Raw genomic sequence first — 24,168 nt, forward strand, 5'->3', positions numbered from 1 at the left:
TATAATTTTATTAAAAAACAAAAACAAACATCTCTTCTGTTGTATGCGGAAAAATAAATTAATTTATAGCAAAAAATCAATTAAATTAATAACTAGATAATACATTTTCTTTCTTTCTTTTTTGAAACCTTGAGTTAAAAATGCTTTTACAATGCATTTACTTTGCAGTGGTCTGCCCAAGGCAGTCACAACAGCAGTCAAAAGTGTGACCTTCAACACATAGCATGAAAGCACAGTTCCCATGCCATTTGTAAAACTTCATATAACATACAATAAATATCTAAAATAAATAAGTCCATAATAAATAATCCTTTGAAGATTGAAAAAAAAAAATCAATACTGCTGGGGAGAGTTTCAGAGTCACATTCTTGCAGAGCAGGATTCAAAAAGGTAGTGGAAGAGAATAATCGTCTCTCCGATTGCTTTGTTACGAGCGTCAAGTGACAAACTCTGAAAAATAAATAACAACTGATATTAAACCCATGCAGAAGAACAAATTTATCACTGATTTAACACTGAAGAAAAACATCAACTTACTTTACGTTCAAAGGCACTATATCTGTCCTTGTACTTCTTGACCTGCGCATGATCTGCACTGTTGCTCTGTAAAAACAGAATGTTTAAGTACAAAGCACATAACAATTGGTCAGCTGGTTCAAATGATCAAACTTTTTTCAAACACTTACACATTGCGGTTTCAAATCTTCTGCGACCCTGTGCAGATCAGACCTCACAAGACGAATTTGTGGGTATTTATCAACATGATCATCTGCATGCAAGATGTGCTTTAGATAGTAATCCAAAATCATGGTGTTGATGCAACAAGTGCCCTCTTCCTGGAACAGAAATGATCATAATGTATTAGTTTAATGCCATAATAGTTTAGGGTTACACAATGTTACATGTAGTTACTGAAGTAATAACTAGAAATTATGCATAATTATACATGCCTAAACCAAACCCTAAAACTATAGTAAGTACGTACAGTTAATTATTATTACTCAGTACTTTAATGTATAATTACACTAATACTGACACCTTAAAATAAAGTGTAACCTAGTTTAGAAATCAAACTGAAATTCAATCAAAAATTAGTATTTATCTGATTAGTCACTAGTACTTTTTCCATTGCTACAAATATCTCTTCCATTGTTATCGGTAACTAATCGCAACATTTTATTGAATTAATTTCAACTACTCACTTCCAATTAATACGTATTAGTCTAAACAATTGCTAGTGAATTGTGACTTTTAGCAAAAGATTAGTACTGTAGTAGTAGTACTGTAATGACTAATTGAGTAGATACTACCATTACACTTTATTTCGATAGTCCAATTTAGACTTTCTACTAAATATAAGTAACTTTGCAATTACATGTCAACTAACTCTCATTAATTTGCAACTACATGTCAACTAACTCTCATTAGAAGATTAGTAGACTGTTAGGTTAGGGTTAGAATAAGTCGACATGTACTTGCACAGTTACTTAAAGTCTTTTAACAGATATTAGGCACTCAACTAATACTCTATTGACTGCTAGTTGTTATGTAGTTGCAACATTACTGAGCCTATAGTAAGCAGAATGCCTAAAGTGGACTATTGAAATAAAGTGTTACTGATACTACATGTTCCAATAGTGACTGGAAAAGAATACTAATCAAGTACTAGTATCAAGTACTAGTAAACAGTCATACATAATTATTACAACAGTTATTATTAGCCTATACATTACTATACTACACACACACATATATATCAACATATAGCCTATATATCATACATACTTTTAGCATGACCTCGGAGAACACTGGAAACAGTCGTGTTTCGTGGTGTTTGTCTTCCTTCTGAGCCTGGGAGGATTATGCATAATGTTATACATTCAAATAAACCAATCAATAAAATATTTATATAATTACATATCTATATAAATTAAATTAGTTAAAACATTATAGATCTTATATAGCATATAAGATCCAGCATTAAAACGTACATGTTCAGTCATCACATAGAGGTTGTTCCAGGTGACGGGGCTGTCCAATGGCTTGGGGCGCTGGCGCCTGAGGTGCATCGCCTGGCCGCACAGAAAGCACCAGCACATCACAGCAAGCAGAGTTAGGAACTTCATATTGCAGGCAGACGGGTGGATTTAATGATATGTCCTCTTATGTAGACTGATGTTCCTCGCAGACGAGATTTGGAGTGCATGTTGTGACTCTAGAGCTTTTATATTCTCCTTCTTTGTCCCAGTTATTACCACTACGTCACTGTGGTATCGTCTCTTTACCTTTGGCGTAATCCCCCAACCTCTGCACCTGAGTTTATCAGGTCAAACGGATCTCATGAAAAAGCGTGCATGCTTCATATTCGCTGACTGTTGTGATTGCATCGGAAATTCGTATGACATATATAAATCTTCCAATAATTAGGCTATAAGGATATAGTATGGTGAAGTGGACAGAGTGGCTACTTCCTGTGAATTCCCCGCACTGGTGAATATAGGCTATTAATTAGTGCGCCACAAAAAAGGTTTTTTATTATGTACATACAGTTCCTTCCACTTAATGTTGCTGGGAAACCTTTCGATTACCTTTTTCCTGATCAGCATGTTCATGTAGGTTTGAAAGAGACAAGTGCGACAGGGAAAGTATTACATAAACCAAATAGTGTTACAATGTGTCAGGATGTTTGGGGAAGCTGTCAAACGCCTGTGACGGGGACAATAAGCATAACTTCAATAAGGAACAAGCGCATTTGATTGTATTCATTACGTCAAACTGTACAACGTATGCTATATTGCCAAAAGTGACTGTAGTCATATTTATGATTTTATGAAAGTCGTGTAATTTACTGACGTCAAATACAAACCTTAAAAGAATCTTATCGTTGTAAAAAGAACGTATTGTACTAACTCTTATTTTTGAGGTGGACACTGGACAGATAATATTTTATTTAATTGTTTGTTTGCACAGCAAGTAAAGCAGCCTAACAGCTATAGGAAACGTGCAGTGAGTCATATGTTGATTCAGTACAGTCATTGGATTTGTTGAGTTCATTAAATATAGACTGATGCAAGTCAGTAAACTCCTGAGTTTTGGAATGATTCATTTTTGAACCGGCTCATAAGAGTCATTTATTCGTGAATCACGTGTTCTGTATGTTAAATGTGGTGAAGAAAATACTGCTATGCTACATGAGTTATCCGTCGTGACAGAAATATGTGAATAAATAAATATGGCCAACAACGAAATTGTTAATTGAATTTGAGAACTTTTTTTCTGTTTATGAGAAAGCATGAACGCGCCTTTCTCTGCGTTCCCTGATGTAGTAGTAGGCGAGCCTGAAAGTAATGCCTGAATGTAATGCCTCAACCACTTTCTCAACCTAGAGCTATTAAATATTAATTTTTATCAGATTTAATTGTGTATCAAAGAGAAAAAAAAAAAAAGAGTACACCATCTTTGTATCCATCATTGTACAAAAATGTATTTTTATTACTTTTTTTTGCAGACTAAGTTATAGTGTTTAATTAGCAAAACCATTACTGAGCACACAATACTGGTCTAGTCATATTAAAAATGTAAGTAAATAAAATAATTTACAAATCTTTTTTTCTTCATTTTAAATACCAGACTATCACAAATGCAAATCACACAAAAATCTGATTTTTAAAATTGGGAGAAATACATTTCATGTTTACATCCTGAGAAGTCAGTGGTTATTTTTCAGTCAGTGTACAGCTGATGAACGGGCTTTGAACACATTAGCTCTTTCCCCAGAATTCCTCCTTCCTTCTCTGAGCACGGCCCAAGAGCTCAGAGGCCACAGAACATGAGGCTGCTGATCTAGATGAGATCTGAGACATCTTATCATCTGGATTTAATATGAAAAAAAGATTTAAAAAATGTTCAGTAAGAAAAGTATATAAAATAATGTTTCATATCATTATAATTATAAAATATATAATCATTTTATATAAGATATCTTAAGATATTACTGTTTCCATAAATGAGTAACAAAGAGCAACATGTATGCACAAACAGTACAGACATACAATCAGTGAAACCAGTGATTTGAAATGCATTAGGTGTTCTTGATATGTGCACCACATCAAAGAACACGTTGATCTAAATTCTGTTCCTAGTAAAACTGCTAGACACACATAAAAGCATGAAGTAACTTTCAGTAACAGCTTATGGCTGCTAATATCTGCAAATATTAAGATGATGATATTACCATTATCTGACACACCAGATTCAGATTCAGGAAACACAAAGAGTTCTGGCCGAAAAATTCCCAGGTTACCTACAATTGACACAAAGAGAATATTGTGATCACACATGGGTGCATTACATAAATGAACGTAACACTATAGGCAGTGAAACTTAATCACATAATTTCCACTTTCTACACTGTACATGTTTTGTAAGGTTAACTGGACGTTCAAGTCAACAATATCTTATTTAATATGATTCAATCAACTGGACCACAAAGGACCAATGAAAGTATTGTTAATGGTCAGATCTAGCTAAAAATAACAACTGACATTTTCACTTTTTACAGTGCACAGTTTAAAACGGTTGTGTTGCTTAATACTTTTGTGGAAACTGTGATACATTTCTTTGATGAATAAACAATTTATTTGAAATAGACATCTTTTGCAAATTATGTCTTTAATGTCACTCTTGATCAATTTAAAGTGTCCTTGATGAATAAAATATATGAACTTTTTATGAGTTAATATCTTTATTATTTTAGAGTGTATGAGTTTTTTGAATAAGATATTTTGAAGAACTAATTAATTTCAAATGCTTTTTGAGGTATAAATGCAAAAATTCAAATTGTCGAATTGTCATAATTCGCAAGTATACATCGATCAGCAGGTGCATCCACTACACTTGATAGAAGTTAAATAACCTTTTGAAATAAATGACTCCAGGAGAACAAAGTAAAATCTGACCCGTTAGCATGAGGACTTGAATTAATACAGTGATACCAAAATAATGCACTGACGTTAGTGGAAAAAACAAAACAGACAAAAAAAGATGACAAGAGACTGACCTAGATAATTCTCCCCCTATTGCTGGCGGTAATCTAACCTCCCTCTACTCTTTCTGCTGGTAAATGACTCAGTCACGTTTCAATTGCGTGCTTATAGAGTGGCGGTTGTTCTTCCTATATATGGATCGACGATCACGCAATCAAATAAAGCTGTATTTTTGTAGCGCAAACTAAAATGTTCACTTCTAACATGTATAAATGTCTTTACAATTTGTTAAGGCTTAGTGTGAATTCAGAAAAGCTGCTTCTTATAATGAAACTTCCATACTGAAATGAACCGTACCATTATGCTGAAACTCCGGGTTTCTCATCATGCCCTGAATTCTGTTGGCAACTGGAGGGACAGCAGCTTTGTGATAGTGGCTGGTCTGTTGTTTTTTTGATGGTTTGGATTGTCTTGGATGAATGTAGTCTGCCGCTACCTCATCCTCAGACCAGTCATCTTCACGCATTGGAAGTAGATCTTTGGTGGTTAGGTCAGCGGCCGGTGAGGAACGTGGCAAGATTCCATTCTCAGCCTTCGCAATACAATGGAGTTTAAAATCTGAAGACATAATCTATGACATAATATTGCACATTTGATTTAAGAATCTTGTACCTTACTGTGTAGCCGCGGCGGAGAGCTATCTATGATACGTTTATAAGGAGAGTGAGGTTTTCCTAAAGGTGGCTCACTCCTCAATTTCCTGGAGGAATGTTTGATCTTCGGAGGAGAGACAAGCAAAGCTCCTCCTAATAAAATAATACAGAATATTAAAATAAATTAAAATAAATAAGAAACTAAAATTGCCAGTAGGTGATGGTAAATGTCAAAATGAAAAAGTCACTGAGTCATTCATTCATTTGAATCATTCATATGGCTGATTCATTCAGGAATATGGGCCATTGAATCATTGGTTCACCCAGTTGATTCGCTCAAAACGCGGATTAATTCATAAAAACTAAGCACCGCTGCATGTTGCTCTGAGATGCACAACAGTTCTGCCCTGGCTTTATAGGTAATCGTCACCAATTTTAATTTTAGCATGTTTTTTTTTCTATAACTAAATTAAATTAATGCAATAAATCGTCAGCCCTAATATATATATATATACACACACACATTTTGACTGATTACAAAGTAGGTCTATTGGACAAGAGGCAAACCATTAAATCAAAGTGAAACTGTTGTGAGATGCCAAAATTATAGGTTTAAGGTGACAGACGGACGTACCATCCGCCCAGAAAACCACAGCTGTCTGTAAACCTACGTTAAACTAAAACATTATTCATTATCAATAGGTCGATGTGGCCTGAACTTTTGAAAGTATTGTCAAGTTCGTTTGTTACCAGTGGCTGGAGTTGTCCGATCGTGATGTGTTCTTTGGACAGTCTGCATGGTCTTGAGTTTAGGGGTTGGTAATCTGCCCCCATTAATGGAACCACAAGACCCCTCCACCACCAATGATGACTCAGTTTCCAACTGCTGCAACCTACAAAAAAATATATGCGAAACGGCTTAATGGAAAACTGCCACAGCATAGGCAGAAACATTTTGCACGCAAGATTCATTGCTCCTGGATTTCATAGTATTTATGCTGGTGAAGCCAAAAGGATGCTGGACTAAACTTAAGAAACTTATGAACTGAACTGGAAATGACTTCTTGAATTAAATGCTCATAAAATATATGAAAATATAACAAATAAAATATTTAAAAAATGTATAATATATCACATTTTATAATATATTTTTCCATTTAGCACATACCTCTCATTTCTCTCCTTTATGTTCCTATGCTCATCTTTTGGATTCCCCTCATTTTGTTCAACTGTGAACTCTTCTTGTGCAATCTCAGACTCATCTCTCTCTCCATGTCCCTCTTCTTCATCCCAAGCCAACTTCCTCTGCACAGGGAGGGTGGGGTCCTCATGAAGACCCGCCTCTCCTGGAGAGCTTCTCCTGCTGGCTGCCACAGAAGCAGAAGGTCCAGGGCTAGAGCTTCCCCTGGGACTGCCAGCCCTAAAGGAGACATGCCAAAGAGACCAGGTCATTGATAAAGAAGAAGCTCTGAACTGACTTTAAGAATTTTGATGACTGAGCTGTGCTCACCTGGCCAGGTCCAGAGCCTCAATGATAGGGCTGCTACTGGTACTTCTGCAGGCCTCAGATTCAATGGAGGATGTGGAGGTGCCGCTGGAAGGCTCCCACATCCAGTTTTGTTCTGACAGGATCTGATTCAGGTGTTGCCGAGAAAAATGAGTTCCCCAGGCTCGTTTCCTGTAGGCCTCTGCCTTCTCACGTAGCTCCCGCACCTGTCGAAAAACAGCCGAACCTTAGAGTTGTGAATGATAAATCAGAGCCTGGAAAAATAGGGCTACACTGCAGATAAGAAGTATAGGCTAGAAGACTGATAATTCACAGCAAGCACAGACAAAACACTGCCTTTGATATTCAAGGCTCAACAATAAGGATGTCCCACTGAGATTTTGGGCCAGTTTATGTAATGTTTTAAAAATCATTTTTTAAAATTATAATAAAGATTATATTTTTTAAAAAAAAGGTAAACTTCTTTATCAAGAAAAACATTTCTTTCAGACACATAAAAATATGCTGGTAAAAAAATCTAATTTACTATTAAAACTTACTTTACTTTATTGTTGAGCCCTGATGTTATTTTAGTTATACATGCTTAATATAAATTTATTGAATCATTATAATTTCACATCATGCAACATTATCGCATCCGCTTCGAAACCCCTGGAGAATGTGTGTAAAAGTGGAGGCAGTTATGCTCCGCTCCGAAAAAGAGCTGACTCAGAAAGACACTCCTGTCCCATTCAGCAAGACTCGCATGAAAGTTTAGCTGGAGACGCATTGAAGAACACTTGACACCATAACCTAAAATAAAGTACTTATGTCTTACAAAAGTTACTTTGTTTTTACAGGGTCAGAAAGACACAAAAACTGCTTTGAAAGCTATAGACTATAAGGGTTATTGTCTAGCCAACAAATTTTAGGGACATACACATTAAAATAAAGAGTCAAGCACTGAATTTATTGTCATGACTGATGCTGACCATGTAAAAACAAAGAAATCAGATCACATAATTTACGAAGCAGCAAAGGTCACAATGTAACCCTCCCATAAAAATTGGGAAAAAGTGATGAAAGATAACTAATAGCTTAACTAACAGCTATGACTAATCAGTTATGTAATTATACTACAAATATTAATTATACTACATCTTATTACAAAAAAAAAAAAAACTTTTGGTCCCCTATCAATTTCATTTATACTCCAGCTGTGGCAATATTGTGGCTCCTCTAATATATTTGATTAAGAATAATTGTTTTATAATAAATAAATGTACAATTAGAAGTTGTGAACTTCTAATCTATACTTTAACGTTTAGCATAATCCGAGAGTGAGCTGAAAGTCAATACAGGATTACCAGACACCTGAAAGCAGTACAAAAAACCAGCAAAACCACAGACAACTTCAAAGTTCCATATATGCTGACAGATAACATCTTGCAGTCTGATCCACCACATGCACACATACACTGATTGAACACACACACACACATAGACACTTCAATCTAGGTCCATATGAGATGATACCATTTAGTCTAAATTTGAATGATGTCATACATTTGATGCGACAGCCCAGAACAGACACACATAAGCAAATGAAGGTATCTGAGACAGCAGCAGCAGTGAGAGGATGGATGTAACAGGCGGAAGAGTTACAGTACCTCATGATACCACTCGTAAAAACCATCACACTCCTGCAAGATTAATCATACAGACCAATGATTAGAGAGATTACCTTTCTCTTTCCTAACAGCTCTGCCACTTTAATCCACCACAGCTTAAGCTTTCATGTAATATGGTGTCAGAATTGCTCTTGAATTACTATTGTAGCCCTCATACTCTCTGGTCATTAATTATTTGCTGTGTTTATTGGGTTAGTTAACCCAAAAATAAAAATTCTGTCATTAATTACTCACCCTCATGTTGATATTTTTGATTAAATCTGAGAACTTTCTGTCCCTCTATAGACAGCTACACAACTACCACTTTGAAGCTTCAAAAAGTTCATAGAGAGATCGTAAAACTAATCAATATGAACTGAGTGGTTTAGTCAAAATTTTCTGAAGAGATCTGATATGATGAAATTTAGGCTTTTATTCACATATAAACATTTATCAGCGAACATAAACAAAAGCTCAACCGAACCTGCTTGATGCGCAAGAACAAAACTCTTCCTCAAATGTGCTGCGTAACACACGAGAATAAACCTCATTGGTTCTCGCATGCTTCAAGCAAACATGCTTGAGCTTCTGTTTACCACAACTGATGTGTGATCTGATGAATGTTTATATGTGAATAAAAGCCTCTACCACTAAACCACTCAACCACTCAATTCATATGGATTAGTTTTGCAATCTGTTTATGAACTTTTTGATGCATCAAAGTGGTAGATGCGTAGGGAGAGAAAGCTCTCAGATTTCATCAAAAAGATCTTCATTTGTGTTCCGAAGATGAATGAAATTCTTATGGGTTTGAAATGACATGAGGGTGAGTAATTAATAATGGTCTTTAACATTCAATACTGGATATTCATGAATAACAGCTGTTTATTATATGAAGCAATCCAGTCTCTTCATTTGAACTAAACCACTCAATTCATAGGGTTTTATGATGTCTTTATGAACTTTTTAAAGTGACATATTTGTAGTTGTGTGGACTTTCAATGAAGGGACAGAAATCTTTTAGATTTCATTTAAAATATCTTCATTTGTGTTTTGAAGATGAACGAAAGTCTTTATGGGTTTGGAACGACATGAGGGTGAGTAAATGATGACAATTTTTTTCATTTTTGGGTGAATAAATCTTTAATTCGCAGTGTTGGGGGTAAAGCATTACTTAGTAACTTGAGTCACGTAATCAGATTACTTTTTCAAGTAACTAGTAAAGTAACACATTACTTTTTCAATTTACAACAAAATATCTAAAAGTTACCTTTTCAAATAAGTCATTTTTTTCACATTTATTGACAGACAGCTCTCCTGTCCCCATGTTGAGAGAAATAAAGTGCTGAAGTGTTGTGTGCGCTGTGTGAACATGATGGTTATTGTAGCACGAAAACATTCGGTTTTCCTCAAAATGAATAAAAACAGTGAAATGCAATCTCAGAATTTTACACAAACCTGTAATAATTAACTATATTAAATTACACAAATCTACTTTGTATTTAATCTCACTTTATTAACCAATGTCTTTGCTGCTGACCTTGATCTAATTCACCCATACTAATAAGCAAAAATTACTTTACATTAGATTTAGAAATAAGAGTGTTGAACTTCCGTCTCCTGTATCCTATTCTTCTTTAATCCAGATTCAGCACAGCTGAAAGGTTTGTTTCAGCTGCACCCTCTACTGTCCAGATGTAAATATGAATTTCCTTCTGCTTTAGGCTTATTCAACAAAATTTTTTCTTGTCATTAAAAAACAAAGTAAGCTCAGCCCAGGTGAGAAAAAGTAACGCAAAAGTAATGTAACACATTACTATTCATAAAAAGTAACTAAGTAACGCAAGTTAATTTTTTAGGGAGTAACACAATATTCCACTGCATTATTTTTAAATGTAACTTTCCCCAACACTGTTAATTCATGAATTTTACTTATATTTTAGGCCTGCACATTTTGTTTCCATAGATTTGTTTTCCTTTTCCAGAAGCTCACCTCCTCCTCTGCAGTTCTGGCCTTCACCCATGCTCCATCTTTGTAGCTGTACTGAAGGGGAGAACGGAAGTTGGATCTGTACTCAGTTTTCACTTTCCTGTCACCAAGAAGAAAAGGGAGACTGGTAAATACTCTTGTGAAACTTTTGAAAAAAATCAATTTGACAATGTGAAGTATTTATAAATGTAACCTGTTGAATATAATATGGGTGTCAAAATAAATATGTTGTGCTTATGTGCTGCTTATGCAAAATGCAAGAAGCGGGCCATATGAAATAAATTTTCAGTGTTGTTTCTGGGTTTTTTTTTCAGTCCTGTAAAAAAAAAAAAAAATACAACAGTCACCTCATAGGCTTGGGTGAAGGGTCTCTCAGGGCACAAGGTGACCTCATTTTCTGTTTCTGTAGGTGAGTGACATCCTCTTCGGGGCTTGACTTCCTGCTGTGTTGTCCCTCCTTCTTCTTTTTCTTCCTCTTACTCTGGTATGGTGGGCATTCAGGCAAAAGCACAAGAAATACCATGTGAAAGGTACAAACATTTTTTTTAAATGTATGCTTCCTCACTATACAGCCCATACAGACTGATGGCCCATACAGGTGATCTAACAATATGTTAGTGAAACTGGTTTGTCTTGCCCCATACTGATGCTGTAATATTTGGAAAGTCTGATGTATGTGACTAAGCTGAATGTATATCCACTTTGCAATGCAGAAGTAAGTGATTTTCTTTGAATGTGTGAGACTTCCTATTTGTGAGCTACTATAGGGAAATAACTAGAAGAACAACAAAGGGCAGTAAACGGTATAACTATTTGCGCTACAAACCGGTTTGTTTATGATTATGACAATTAGCAAATGCCAGTTTGCAATATCAAGCAGCATAATGGACTGTTTTTGGACAGCTGAATTAACTGGAAGCGAATGACACCAGAAGCCTTTCAAGTTGCAAATAGCTGCACCCACTCTTACATTCAAAAGAAGGTGGATATTTCTGTGTACCTTTTCTGGGGTTGTGTTCTCTGTATGAAGCAGAGGGACTTCATATTGTTCAACATCTCGCCTCAAGCGCGGTGGTCTGGGAGGAGGGGATCCTTTGAAACTTCTCTTATACTCGCTCTCCATAATTACTGGGTTTGATTTGAAGGGTGGGATGGCTCTATTGTTACTGTACAACATCTAAAACGGATATGAAAATCCAAAACACACACACACAAAAAAAGGTATATTTAGTACATATAGTGTCATGCAAAACTGTACTGCCATCTACTGGAAGAGTGTTTTTATAGGTAAGAAATGCACTCAAGGCATTCAAATATGCATCAATAATTCATATCTTAAAATATAAGAAACACTTCAGGTGAGCAGAAGTGCTCTGTGCAATAATATGTCAGTTAATCTGGCCAGGGACTGGACACAAGCCTTTGTGTGATGTTAAAAAAGATTTTGAATTATGACAGTGCTGATAAAAGTGCAAGGAAGTACCTCATGCGCAGCAAGCAGGGGCGAATCGGCCACAGGCGTTTTCCACATGAACTGTCTCTGGTACTCTGAGGTCAAATGAACATTTCTCTGTCGCTCAGACCTTAGTCCCGCTTTCTTCCGCAGTGCATGGTTAATCTAATAGGTAATACAAGCTCTGAATTAAAGGGTTAGTTCACCCAAAAATGAAAATTCTCTCATTTATTAATCACCCTCATGTCGTTCCACATCCGTAAGACTTTTATTCATCTTCAGAACACAAATTAAGATATTTTTGATGAAGTCTGAGAGGTTTATGTCCCTCCATAGAGATCCAACGCAACTACCGCTCCAAGGTCCAGAAAGGTAGGAAAACATTAAAGTACTCCATGTGACTCCAGTGACTTAAACTCAATTTTATTAGTTCTTTGTTTGTGCAAAAAAAAAAAAAAACATAATTTACCACTTTATTTATAAAATAATATTATCCAAAGTGTGTTAGTGCAAAAATGTCAGCTCTCGCATGAACACAAAACACATGCGTCGTGATTCTCTTGTGAACACTCACGCATGTGCGTTGAAAGCTCTCACGTCGCTTCATAAAATTGAGTTTAAAGGGTTAGTTCACCCAAAAATGAAAATTCTGTCATTTATTACTCACCCTCATGCCGTTCCACACCTGCAAGACCTTCGTTAATCTTCAGAACACAAATTAAGATATTTTTGTTGAAATCGATGGCTCAGTGAGGCCTGCTTAGCCAGCAATGACTATTAATGTACTAAAAACATATTTAAATCGGTTCATGTGAGTACAGTGGTTCAATATTAATATTATAAAGCGACCAGAATATTTTTTGAGTGCCAAAAAAAAAAAAAAAATAACGACTTATTTAGTGATGGACAAAACACACCTTCAGGAAGCTTTGGAGCGTTATGAATCAGTGTGTCGAATCCGCAGTTCGGAGTGCCATTTCAGCAGTTTGACACGTGATCCGAATCATGAATCGATATGCTGATAATGCTCCGATGCTTCCTGAAGCAGTGTTTTGAAATCGGCCATCACTAAATAAGCCTTTTTTTTTTTTTTTGGCGCACCAAAAATATTCTTGTCACTTTATAATATTCATATTGAACCACTGTACTCACATGAACTGATTTAAATATGTTTTTAGTACATTAATGGATCTTGAGAGAGGAAATGTCATTGCTCCCTATGGAGGCCTCACTGAGCCATCGGATTTCAACAAAAATATCTTAATTTGTGTTCCGAAGATTAACGAAGGTCTTACGGGTGTGGAACGGCATGAGGGTGAGTAATAAATGACAGAATTTTCATTTTTGAGTGAACTAACCCTTTAAGCCACTAGAGTCACATGGAGTACTTTAATGATGCTTTTCCTACTTTTCTGGACCTTGGAGCGGTAGTTGCGTTGGATCTCTATGGAGGGACAGAAACCTCTCAGATTTCATCAAAAATATCTTAATTTGTGTTCTGAAGATGAACAAAGGTCTTACAGGTGTGGAACAACACGAGGGTGAGTAATTGATGACAGAATTTATTTTTGGGTGAACTAACCCTTTTAACATTAACATTAAAGTATTTTTTAAATTATTGTGTGTGTGTATATATATATATATATATATATATATATATATATATATATATAAAACCTCAAGGGGAGTAACTTGCTCTCCACATTAACCCAACTTTGCGCCAATACACACATTTAACACTCACTCCATTTATTCTCTGCTGGTCTGCAGCAGTGGATGTCTGAGCTGCTTGTGCCTCTGCTTGTAATTGATGGGACGGTGCAGCGGTGCCCTCTGGTGGCACGGAATCTCTTGGGGCAAGAGGGGTCGTTGCCTCTCTTTCTGCACTAGTGGCTCTGAGCACAGGTGTGACAGACCTGCTCTTCTCCTGACGCTGTGGAGCTGAACCACGCCCTTCCCATTGGAAAGAACTGGATACCTGAGGTGGATAAAATGGCACTTTCCTTTTGGATATGAATTGGGGTTCTCGAGTAATTCCTTTAAATAAAAGAGAAAGATCAATCAATTCAATATTAACCAAGTTATTATGTGATAAGCTTATTCATATTTATGCAGTAAATCTATGTATCTATGTCTATCCATCTATCTAATACATACTTGACTGGTCAGATCGCAGTCCTGCCAGTCGCATCCTGCGATGTGGAGAATCGCTTCTGGATCGTGTTGTTCGACTCTTGTATTTATTTCGATACTCGCTTATTCCCTATTGGAAGTAGAATATACAATAAACACTTTATAGTAAAAGTAAATCACAATATGCATATTCAAATGAGTAGTCTATGATGTTATGCATCTGTGATTTATTAGAAAAGCTATGCTTTAATAACTAGCTCTTAGCTGGCAACTGGATAATCTTGATGCCTATTAATCCGCACACAAACGTCTTCAAGAAATAACAGGAAGTACCTGCAGTAACTTGTAATATTAAAGTGTTTACCGTTTAACTTTATCACGTTTCTTAATACATGCAGTCACGTAGTTTCTCTTTGTTTTCGGCAAAGCGTTAACTGTATCTTACTAAAATGCATATTAATGTATATTTGGTTTACTTAAAAGTAAACACCCAGACCAAATCTCAAAACTGAAAGCATTTCTGCAGCGCGCGCTCTGTGTTCCTCAAACAAATGACGTCGCACGAGCGCGTGCACCTTCAATCTGTGTTAAAACGGATGATCATTTCAGTAACTCACCTTAAAATGGACCGTCATTCTGAGTCAAAGCTAATGTTGACTAGTGCACAAAAAGGTCCGTGACAAAAAGAAGGCTTGTTGTTGTTACTCGCTTGGTGGAGTGAGATTAGATTCGGTTCGGTTTCAAGCTCTTCTGTTACCTTGGTGAGGGCTACAGCGTCCCGCGATACGCGCATGCGCACGGCTGTAAGCTGCTTTGTTGTGACCGCTACGTCCATATTTTTTTTTACAGTCTATGGTTGTGACGCTTTACTGCACCATGTGTGTTTGTGTCGTAGTGTAATTAATTGTGTAGACCTTCGTTAGTCTTCGGAACACAAATTAAGATATTTTTGTTGAAATCGATGGCTCAGTGAGGCCTGCTTAGCCAGCAATGACTATTAATGTACTAAAAACATATTTAAATCAGTTCATGTGAGTACAGTGGTTCAATATTAATATTATAAAACGACGAGAATATTTTTGGAGAGCCAAAAAAAAAAAAAAAAAAAAAATTAGTGATGGCCGATTTCAAAAAACACACCTTCAGGACGCTTCGGAGCATATGTGAATCAGTCGAATCTACTGTTCGGAGCGCCAAAGTCACGTGATTTCAGCAGTTGACAGTTTGACACGCGATCCGAATCATGATTCGATACACTGATTCATTATGCTCTGAAGCTTCCTGAAGCAGTGTTTTGAAATCAGCCATCACTAAATAAGTCGTTATTTAGTTTTTTTTTGGTGCACCAAAATATTTTCGTCACTTTATAATATTAATATTGAACCACTGTGCCTCACAGAGCCATCGGATTTCAACTAAAATATCTTAATTTGTGTTCCGAAGATTAACGAAGGTCTTACAGGTCTGGAACGGCATGAGGGTGAGTAATAAATGACATAATTTTCATTTTTGGATGAACTAACCCTTTAAGAATTTCCGTTCCACCTTTAATTTCTTTTTTGGAACAATTTATCTGATAAGCTAAACTGGAATACAAGTTTGGGCTTTGCTGCAAAAAATTACTTCTCATAAATAAAATAAAAGAAGTATACTTTAAACTACTACTGCTGCTTTACTAGTACGATACTGCTTTTATCGTTTATATAAATATCTATATATATATATATATATGGTTTGTCTAGCTATAGGATGGCAGCACCTTTCCGCGAGGAATTGCGGGTCTCTCAAATTTGGGGACGTGGCAAGACGTACCCAATAAGACAATTCACTAGGCGCACAACGGATGCGAGCGACGCATCAACCGATTTTGTAGTCTCTTGCGCTGATTGGTTTCCCGTTGCGCTGTGGCCAATTAAAAGAGAGTGCGATGAGTCAGCGCATTATTAAACAACGGTTTCCGTTACATCCGGGGTTTGTCGTGCTGAAGTGGCCCAATGACAGTGGACGGACTTCACTGTTCCCGCTGTGATTGGATCGCATCGTTGCTCTCGTCCGAAAAACGGTGTGGCACAGGGGTGTGCTGTGCAGATTAAACCAAAGACCCAGTGTTGTGTGGGAGAATCTCGGCCTCTTAGAAAATCTAGGTATGTTTGTATTTTTATACGTCTTTGTTTGTACTATAGAAATATTGTTGACCGTTGCATTGCCTGACCGTGTACATTGTAATGACGACTCACTTAAAGGGACAGTTGGTATTGAATATTAAAGGGATAGTTTACCCCAAAATTAAAATTATGTTATAATTTACTTACCCTAAATGTCTTTCTTTCATCTGTGGAAAACTAATTTAGAATGATAGAAGGCTGACGGCCACAGTCACCATTCGCTTTCATTACATTTTTTTCCATACAATAAAAGTGAATGGTGACCGAGACTGCCATAATATCTTAAATGTGCCGAAAGGTAACTTATTGGCCTAATAATTTTTGTTTACGTATTGGTTGACCAGTAACACAGAGCTTTTGGTTTTGTTTGTCCAAGACCAAAATATCATAAATGTTTCTTATATTACTGTGCCTACCAAAGTCCCAATGAAGCTGTTTATGCAGTTAACAGATTTATTTCTGGTGTGACTGATCTCTGATTAAGACTGAAGTTATTTAAAGGCATGCAGGTTATTGTGATAGCATTATTATTATTTATTATTGCATTATTACTTTCATTTAGATCTGCGACCCATTTTTGCACCATAACCCACAAGTTTAGACCACCACACTGATCTCTTTTTTTGTGCTACTTTTGTTGATGTGTCTGGGACACTTATCTTGGCTGTGCTACTTGTCATTTTTATCATTTTTATTACACCTTTTCGTTTTTCCCCCTTCTCTGGAACCACATTTTTGTCAACAAGTGTTTCCTGTCAAAGGTTCCGCCTGATATTTTGCAAGTCAGGATGGTTCTCTTCCCCCTGCTACACACATTTACACTACCGTTCAAAGGTTTGGGGTCAATATATATATATTATATAATGTAATCCTTTTATTCAACAAGGACAAATTAAATTGTCCAGAAGTGACAGAAGTCCTTTGTAGAATTATAAATGTCTTTACTATTTTAAATATATTCTGTTCTTTTGAACTTTCTATTCATAAGAGAATCCTGAAAAAAAGGGATCATGATTTCCACAAACACTAAATCAGCATATTAGAATGATTTCTGGGAGATCATGTGACACTGAAGGCTGGAGCAATGGCTTCTAAAAAGTCAGCTTTGCCACCACATGTATAGATGACATTTTCAAATACATTTAAAATAGAAAACACAGTTCTTTTAAATTGTAATAATATTTAGCAATATTACTGTTTTACTGTATTTTTTGACACCATAAATGCAGCCTTGGTCAACTTAAGAGACTTCTCTTAACTTTTAAACAGTAGTGTCACACTTCTTACTCAAACATACACAGTGTTTACATTTACTGATTCAAACAGACATTGTTAACTCATGAAATTATGTTTGCACTGTGGTTTATGTAAACATAACCACACTAGAAATTCTCGTGGCCTGTATTATTTTAGTTTAAATGGGATTTGGGACATATATATGCTAACATTTGCTCTCTCTTTCTTCAGAGCTTACATGATGAAGATGGAGATTAGGCCTCTGTTGATGTGCTTTGCTCTGTGTGTGGTTTATGCCACCAGCAAACCCACAGAGAAGAAAGACCGTGTCCACCATGAAACGCCACTGAGCAGCAAAGAGCATGACGATGGCGCAAACTTTGACTATGACCATGATGCATTCCTTGGGGAAGAGGAAGCCAAGACTTTTGATGACCTGACCCCGGAGGAAAGCAAGAATAGGCTTGGGTAAGGATTGTGCTGAGTGTTAAGGGGCATTTAGCAGAGATTTGCAGCAACAGAATGAGTGGAAGTCATTAATTATCCAGCAGCATATGTGACTGTGCAAAAAATAATTAACCCATTTCTGCCCAAATTTTTCTGAATGATTTCATGTTTCCTGTTAATAGTGTCCTATGTGAACATGTTCTGCATCTATTTTCCCCAGGTTTTTTTTTTTTCTTTTCTTAAAAAACATATTTGAATGTGCGGCAACTATAGTTGCCGGTGGGCAAATATGTTGTATGCACCCCTTCAACGTAAAATTTGAATAGGAGGAGAAAATTTGGTGTCTAACTCAAATTAACTGCTTTCAACAGATCAATCAAAGTCGAAGAACATTCAATGTGAGCCCAAAAAAGCTGCATCTAGCTTATAATCTCTTGAATATGAAAACACAACAAACAACAAATCCATTAGTCTTAAAATGGTGGAACATAGTGCAGAACAAAGTCCAGCCATTAAGTTGCTCCAACAGAGCATTGTGAATCAAAAAAGTTAAATTACATCGTTCATTAGAAAAAATTACTCCTATATGTGATCCTGGACCACAAAACCAGTCAGAAGTCGCACAGGTATATTTGTAGCAATAGCCAACAATACATAGTTTGAGTCAAAATTACCGATTTTTTTTTTTTCTTTTATGGCAAAAATCATTAGGATATTAAGTAAAGATCATGTTCCATGAAGATATTTTGTAAATTTTCTACTGTAAATATATACAAAATTATTTTGTGAGTGGATATACATAGTTAAGGACTTCATTTGGACAACTTTCTTAATATTTTGATTTTTTTTGCACCTTAAAATTCCAGATTTTCAAATAGTTGAATCTCAGCCAAATGTCCTATGCTAACAAACCATACATCAATGGAAAGCTTATATATATTCAGCTTTCAGATGATGTATAAATCTCAATTTTAAAAAATTGACCCGTATGACTGGTTTTGTAGTCCACAGTCACGTATAACAAACAAACAAAAAATAAATAAATGAACAAATAACAATATATAATAAATAACAATATAAATTATTATGAAAGCAAAAAGCACTAAACAAGACCAATAACCTTGATTTATTAACCCATTAAACACAGTATACCCCATTTCCACATGATATATGTACTATAGTTGCCGCTTGGATTTTTGACTAAATATACAAAAAAACTATAGATCTCTTGTAAGATTTGTTTTATTTGGATGATTCTAGAGACCCTCATGATTATGTAGATATATACTGTATATATATGGCAACAAAAAATACTTTATATTAACATGAAAATTACTTTTCTTTGGGAGGGTTTGCCTTCAGTATGCTTCCTAGAAGTAGGGGTAAGAAGTTGACAGCCTCATGTCACAGGAAGGAAGTGGATACCTTTTTTTTTTTGTTCTTGAAATCCTTTATTTGGTTGTTTTCATGCATGTCATTGAGATATAAAACATGGAAAACATCTAAAAAAAATACTTACAAAAGGAAAATGACAACCATACACTGCGGCAACTATAGTTGCCGGTGGGCTAAAATGGGTTGAGAGGAGGATGCATTCTTATAGTTAATTCATCTGTTTGCCTTTCAGTAAAATTGTGGATAAGATTGATGCAGACGAGGATGGTTTTGTCACAGAGGCCGAGCTGAAAGCATGGATCAAAAAGGCTCAAAAGAAGTACATCTATGACAATGTGGAAAGACAGTGGAAGGATTTTGACATGAATAATGATGGCATGATCTCTTGGGATGAATATAAGAATGTCACATACGGAACATACCTTGGTAAAAATGCAGTCTTTTTTTTTTTATGAACAAGCTTAAAGGATCGGTTGCCCAAAAATAACAGTTTGGTAGCACTTTATTTTACAAACCTGTTTCACATACTTGTAGTAATGACAATTACTGGGTACTAACCCTGAAACCTTAACTTAACCCATGTAGTTACCTTACACTATTCAGTACTTTTGTGTGTAAGTACACTGTAAGTACATTGAAAGAGCACGTACTGTCAAATAAAGTGCAACCAACAATTCTGTCATAATTTTCATCAGCACATGTAATTCCAAACATGAATGAATTTCTTTCTGCTGTGGAACACAAAAGAAGATGTTTTTAAAAATGTTGTCATATAATGAAAGTCAATGGCATCCAACAGCTGAAACATTCTTCAAAATATCTTCTTTTGTGTTCTATAGAAGAAAGAAAGTCATACAGATTTGAAACAGCATGAGTGAGTAAATGATGACAGAATTATTGAGCAGTATTGCAAAAATGAGCATTTTAATGATAATTTGTGCTGTCTGCGTTTTTTCTAGATGATCCTGAACCTGATGATGGCTACAACTACAAGCAGATGATGGCCAGAGATGAACGGCGCTTTAAAATGGCTGATGGAAATGGAGACCACATCGCTGACAAAGAGGAGTTCACTGCCTTCCTACATCCTGAGGAGTATGAACATATGAAGGACATTGTTGTGTTGGTGGGTCTTTTACTATTATGTCGGTTCTATCCTAGGTTAAAGTTATGGTGAAACCTGTTCGCATCCCATTTTACTTCTGTAATCTCACGTACACCACCGTTCAAAAGTTTGGGGTTGGTAAGATTTTTTTTTTAATGTTTGCTCACCAAGGCTGCATTTATCCAAAAAACAGTAAAAACGGTAATGTTGTGAAATATTATTACAACTTAAAATGAGTGGAAATATTTTGCGGAGACTGTGATAAACTTTTTGTCAGTATTTTTTGGTGAATAGATAGTTCAAAAGTACAGAGCCCCGCACATGAAGGCACATATGGGCAAAAATAAATAAATATTATGGCAACATATTAACAATTCGTTCTAACGTAAATCGTGGCCTCGATTTATTAATTCTTTCCCTCGTTTTGACTTAACTAAAACAAGGGAACCAACTATTACAACATGGCCATGATTTAGTAAAATGAGGGATCAAATTATATTGTGCATACGATTTAGTAAAACGAGGGAACAAATTATTATATCGTGCGCACAATTTACTTAAAATGAGGGAACAAATTAGTAGAATATGCTGACATAAAAGTAAGTCGTGGAAACGAATTGTTCATTTCTTTCGTCCATGTCATGTGCACCGACCTTACAAAAGAACAGCTTTAATTTGAAATCTTTTTTAACATTTTAAATGTTCATTGCCACTTTTGATCAATTTAATGCATCCTTACTGAACAAAAGTATTTATTTCTTTAAAAAAATAAAAAATACAGACCCCAAACCTTTGAATGGTATTTTAATTGTGAGTGAAATGGGTAATTCAATGAGAAAATGTAAGGTGTGGCATAATTTTATCCATTGGGAATTGATTGGATCATAGAAAGTGAGTGTTTCATTCCAGAATGGATCTTGGTTGTTAGGGTTAAAAATAAAAATACTGGTGACGTTAATTAGAAATTAAAACAGCAAACTTTTTTTCTTCTTAATCATGTGCATTGATGAATTTTGCAAACTAAGACCCAGCATATGTATGAAGTAACCTAATGGGATCTGCTTAGGATGTTTTTAGTTTTAAATGTAATTTTCTCTAACCCCCTTTTCACTGATTTTTCTCCTTCACTTTTATTATTAGGAAACTATGGAGGATATTGATAAGAATGGTGATGGTTTTATTGACCTGGAGGAGTATATTGGTGAGTGAAATATAGAATTATGTATGATATTTGAAACCGTCTTCCACAGCTTTCATGTGTTTTTATTGATTGCATAGCTTAAAGGTGCCCTAGAATTAAAAATGGAATTTATCTTGGCATAGTTAAATAACAAGAGTTCAGTACATGGAAATGACATACAGTGAGTCTCAAACTCCATTGTTTCCTCCTTCTTATATAAATCTCATTTGTTTAAAAGACCTCTGAAGAACAGGCGAATCTCAACATAACACTGACTGTTACGTAACAGTCGGGATCATTAATATGCACGCCCCCAATATTTGCATATGCCAGCTCATGTTCAAGCCATTAGACAAAAACACTTGCAGTCTGTATAATTCATAAACACAACTTCATTCTTTATAAATCTCTCCAACAGTGTGTAACGTTAGCCGTTAGCCACGGAGCACTATCAAACTCATTCAGAATCAAATGTAAACATCCAAATAAATACCATACTTACGCGATTAGACATGTTGCATGACGAACACTTTGTAAAGATCCATTTTGAGGGTTATATTAGTTGTGTGAACTTTGTTTATGCTGGTTAAAGCAAGTGCGAGCTCCGGGGCCGGGGGAGCACGAGATTTAAAGGGGCCGTGCAAGGAATCGGTGCATATATAATTATGGCTCAAAATAGGCAGTTAAAAAAATTAAATTAAAAAAATCTATGGGGTATTTTGATCTGAAACTTCACAGACACATTCAGGGGACACCTTAGACTTATATTACATCTTTTAAAAAGAAGTTCTACGGCACCTTTAAAATCGGTTGAATTTGTTTGAATATCAGGCGACATGTACAACCATGAGGATGAAATGGACGAGCCAGAATGGGTGTCGACAGAGCGAGAGCAGTTTTCGGAGTTTAGAGACAAGAACAAGGATGGAAAGATGGACAAAGAGGAGACTATGGACTGGATCTTGCCGGCCGACTACGACCATGCAGAAGCCGAAGCAAAGCATTTGGTGTACGAGTCTGACACAAACAAGGTAAGCCGACCCTACAAACCTTTTGGCAGCTTTTGTAATGTTATAATTGAAATCATTTTGTCACACTGTTTTTTTTTGTTTGTTTTTTCAGGATGGCAAACTCACCAAAGAGGAAATAATCAACAAGTACGATTTGTTTGTGGGAAGTCAAGCGACTGACTTTGGGGAGGCATTAGTTCGACATGATGAGTTTTAACTCTTTTTTTCTAGTATAATAGAAAATTACTTTGTTTTTGGTAAAAGAATATAATTTATTTTATATTGCTTCATCATAATGCAACACTAATTCCTCAGATTTAGTTATTTTCTCTTTTTGCACACGGACATGCATTCACAACATGCTTTCTTATTTTGTTTTTGTTTTTTGATTTTTACTGTAAAATGTGTTATTAGTGTTTGTTTGATCCGTCTTTGAAATCGTGGTCCATGTACAGCATTTTTATCATTTCAATAACTGTTTATATTTGTTTTTTAATGAGAAGTGGTTTATTCAGAGCTAGATTAAAGGTAATTTTATACAAGCTACTGATCTATGATCAGCTCCCCTTGCTGTTCACAGTCCTGTTCATTAGCATACTGTAAGTACTGAATGCTCTCAGATTGGTTTCTTCCTGAGGGTTTATACAAATAGGTATAAAATATATGCATGTATTCACACGTTTATGTGAATATGTATATAGTTTTATACTTGTAATCTCACATTTCTTTCCTGTGTGTACTTGTCTTGGCACAAACATTGATTATAGGATGATGAGGATCCTCTCCGTTTCTCTCTAAAGGCAATATATTGTTTTCTTTCTATATTTATTTAGAGGGGGGGTGGGGATCTTCTTCATTCACGCATCCCATGAATTTTTATCATTTGTGAACTTTAATGAAACACTCATCTGTCCTTGTGCCTTTCACTGAATTTTCTTTTTGAGTTGGGTCTTCAGCTGGAGCTATATGTCTAAAACTTCAAATCAATTTGGTTCATAGGGTCCAATCGAACACATTGCTGAATAGTTTGTTGCTTTCAATTTCATTTTTTGAAATACACTACAAATTATATGATGTTTGCAATAAATTTGCTATGTTACAAATGTAACATTAGTCCATTAATGCATTTTACTTTTTTTGTTCTATATAAAATGTTTTAGCACCCGAGGTTTTCAGGTGACTTCCTTCAAATGGTGCTGTTTTAGCTCAACAGATTGTATCTTGAAAACAACAAATTGTCAATAAATAATTATGACTGAT

At 35.7% G+C, this 24,168-nt stretch overlaps 3 protein-coding genes across 5 annotated transcripts; 1 reads left to right on the forward strand and 2 right to left on the reverse strand.

Annotated features, from left to right (window-relative positions):
• On the reverse strand, positions 1-3,016 carry il22 (interleukin 22). The gene is made up of 5 exons (XM_048156469.1): positions 1,992-3,016; positions 1,786-1,851; positions 687-836; positions 538-603; positions 1-450 (listed from the first exon to the last, which is right to left on the reverse strand). Exons 1-5 carry the CDS (start codon positions 2,124-2,126, stop codon positions 361-363), a joined length of 507 nt encoding a protein of 168 aa, XP_048012426.1. The 5' UTR covers positions 2,127-3,016; the 3' UTR covers positions 1-360.
• A 452-nt stretch (positions 3,017-3,468) lies between these two features.
• On the reverse strand, positions 3,469-15,144 carry mdm1 (Mdm1 nuclear protein). 3 transcript variants are annotated; one of them, XM_048156465.1, is made up of 15 exons: positions 14,988-15,144; positions 14,395-14,500; positions 13,982-14,274; positions 12,268-12,402; positions 11,785-11,961; positions 11,132-11,265; positions 10,788-10,884; positions 8,795-8,827; positions 7,149-7,351; positions 6,807-7,058; positions 6,389-6,531; positions 5,658-5,791; positions 5,343-5,577; positions 4,235-4,303; positions 3,469-3,871 (listed from the first exon to the last, which is right to left on the reverse strand). In XM_048156465.1, the coding sequence occupies exons 1-15, from the start codon at positions 15,003-15,005 to the stop codon at positions 3,762-3,764; spliced, it is 2,139 nt and encodes a 712-aa protein (XP_048012422.1). In that variant the 5' UTR covers positions 15,006-15,144; the 3' UTR covers positions 3,469-3,761. The 3 variants fall into 3 exon arrangements, with proteins under 3 accessions (XP_048012422.1, XP_048012425.1, XP_048012424.1); XM_048156468.1 differs by lacking the exon at positions 14,988-15,144 and adding an exon at positions 14,735-14,915; XM_048156467.1 differs by lacking the exon at positions 8,795-8,827.
• Positions 15,145-16,356: 1,212 nt separating this feature from the next.
• calua (calumenin a) lies at positions 16,357-24,168 on the forward strand. Its single transcript, XM_048156249.1, has 7 exons — positions 16,357-16,514; positions 18,003-18,239; positions 19,846-20,039; positions 20,573-20,739; positions 21,859-21,919; positions 22,730-22,929; positions 23,021-24,168. The coding sequence occupies exons 2-7, from the start codon at positions 18,010-18,012 to the stop codon at positions 23,123-23,125; spliced, it is 957 nt and encodes a 318-aa protein (XP_048012206.1). The 5' UTR covers positions 16,357-16,514; positions 18,003-18,009; the 3' UTR covers positions 23,126-24,168.

The sequence above is a fragment of the Megalobrama amblycephala genome, linkage group LG14, assembly GCF_018812025.1.
Source record: "Megalobrama amblycephala isolate DHTTF-2021 linkage group LG14, ASM1881202v1, whole genome shotgun sequence".
Lineage (NCBI taxonomy): Eukaryota > Metazoa > Chordata > Actinopteri > Cypriniformes > Xenocyprididae > Megalobrama > Megalobrama amblycephala.

Bases quoted from the DNA above. Each gene is read 5' to 3' on its own strand.
- calua (XM_048156249.1), top strand. From the start codon at position 18,010: ATGATGAAGATGGAGATTAGGCCTCTGTTGATGTGCTTTGCTCTGTGT. The intron at 18,240-19,845 runs GTAAGGATTGTG...TTTGCCTTTCAG, and splicing joins GAAAGCAAGAATAGGCTTGG to TAAAATTGTGGATAAGATTG. The intron at 22,930-23,020 runs GTAAGCCGACCC...TTGTTTTTTCAG, and splicing joins ACGAGTCTGACACAAACAAG to GATGGCAAACTCACCAAAGA.
- il22 (XM_048156469.1), bottom strand. From the start codon at position 2,126: ATGAAGTTCCTAACTCTGCTTGCTGTGATGTGCTGGTGCTTTCTGTGC. The intron at 1,852-1,991 runs GTACGTTTTAAT...TAATCCTCCCAG, and splicing joins TCTATGTGATGACTGAACAT to GCTCAGAAGGAAGACAAACA. The intron at 604-686 runs GTAAGTGTTTGA...CTGTTTTTACAG, and splicing joins AAGATTTGAAACCGCAATGT to AGCAACAGTGCAGATCATGC.
- mdm1 (XM_048156465.1), bottom strand. The intron at 12,403-13,981 runs GTGAGTGTTAAA...ATTACCTATTAG, and splicing joins ACCAGCAGAGAATAAATGGA to ATTAACCATGCACTGCGGAA. The intron at 5,578-5,657 runs GTACAAGATTCT...TGTATTGCGAAG, and splicing joins CGCCGCGGCTACACAGTAAG to GCTGAGAATGGAATCTTGCC.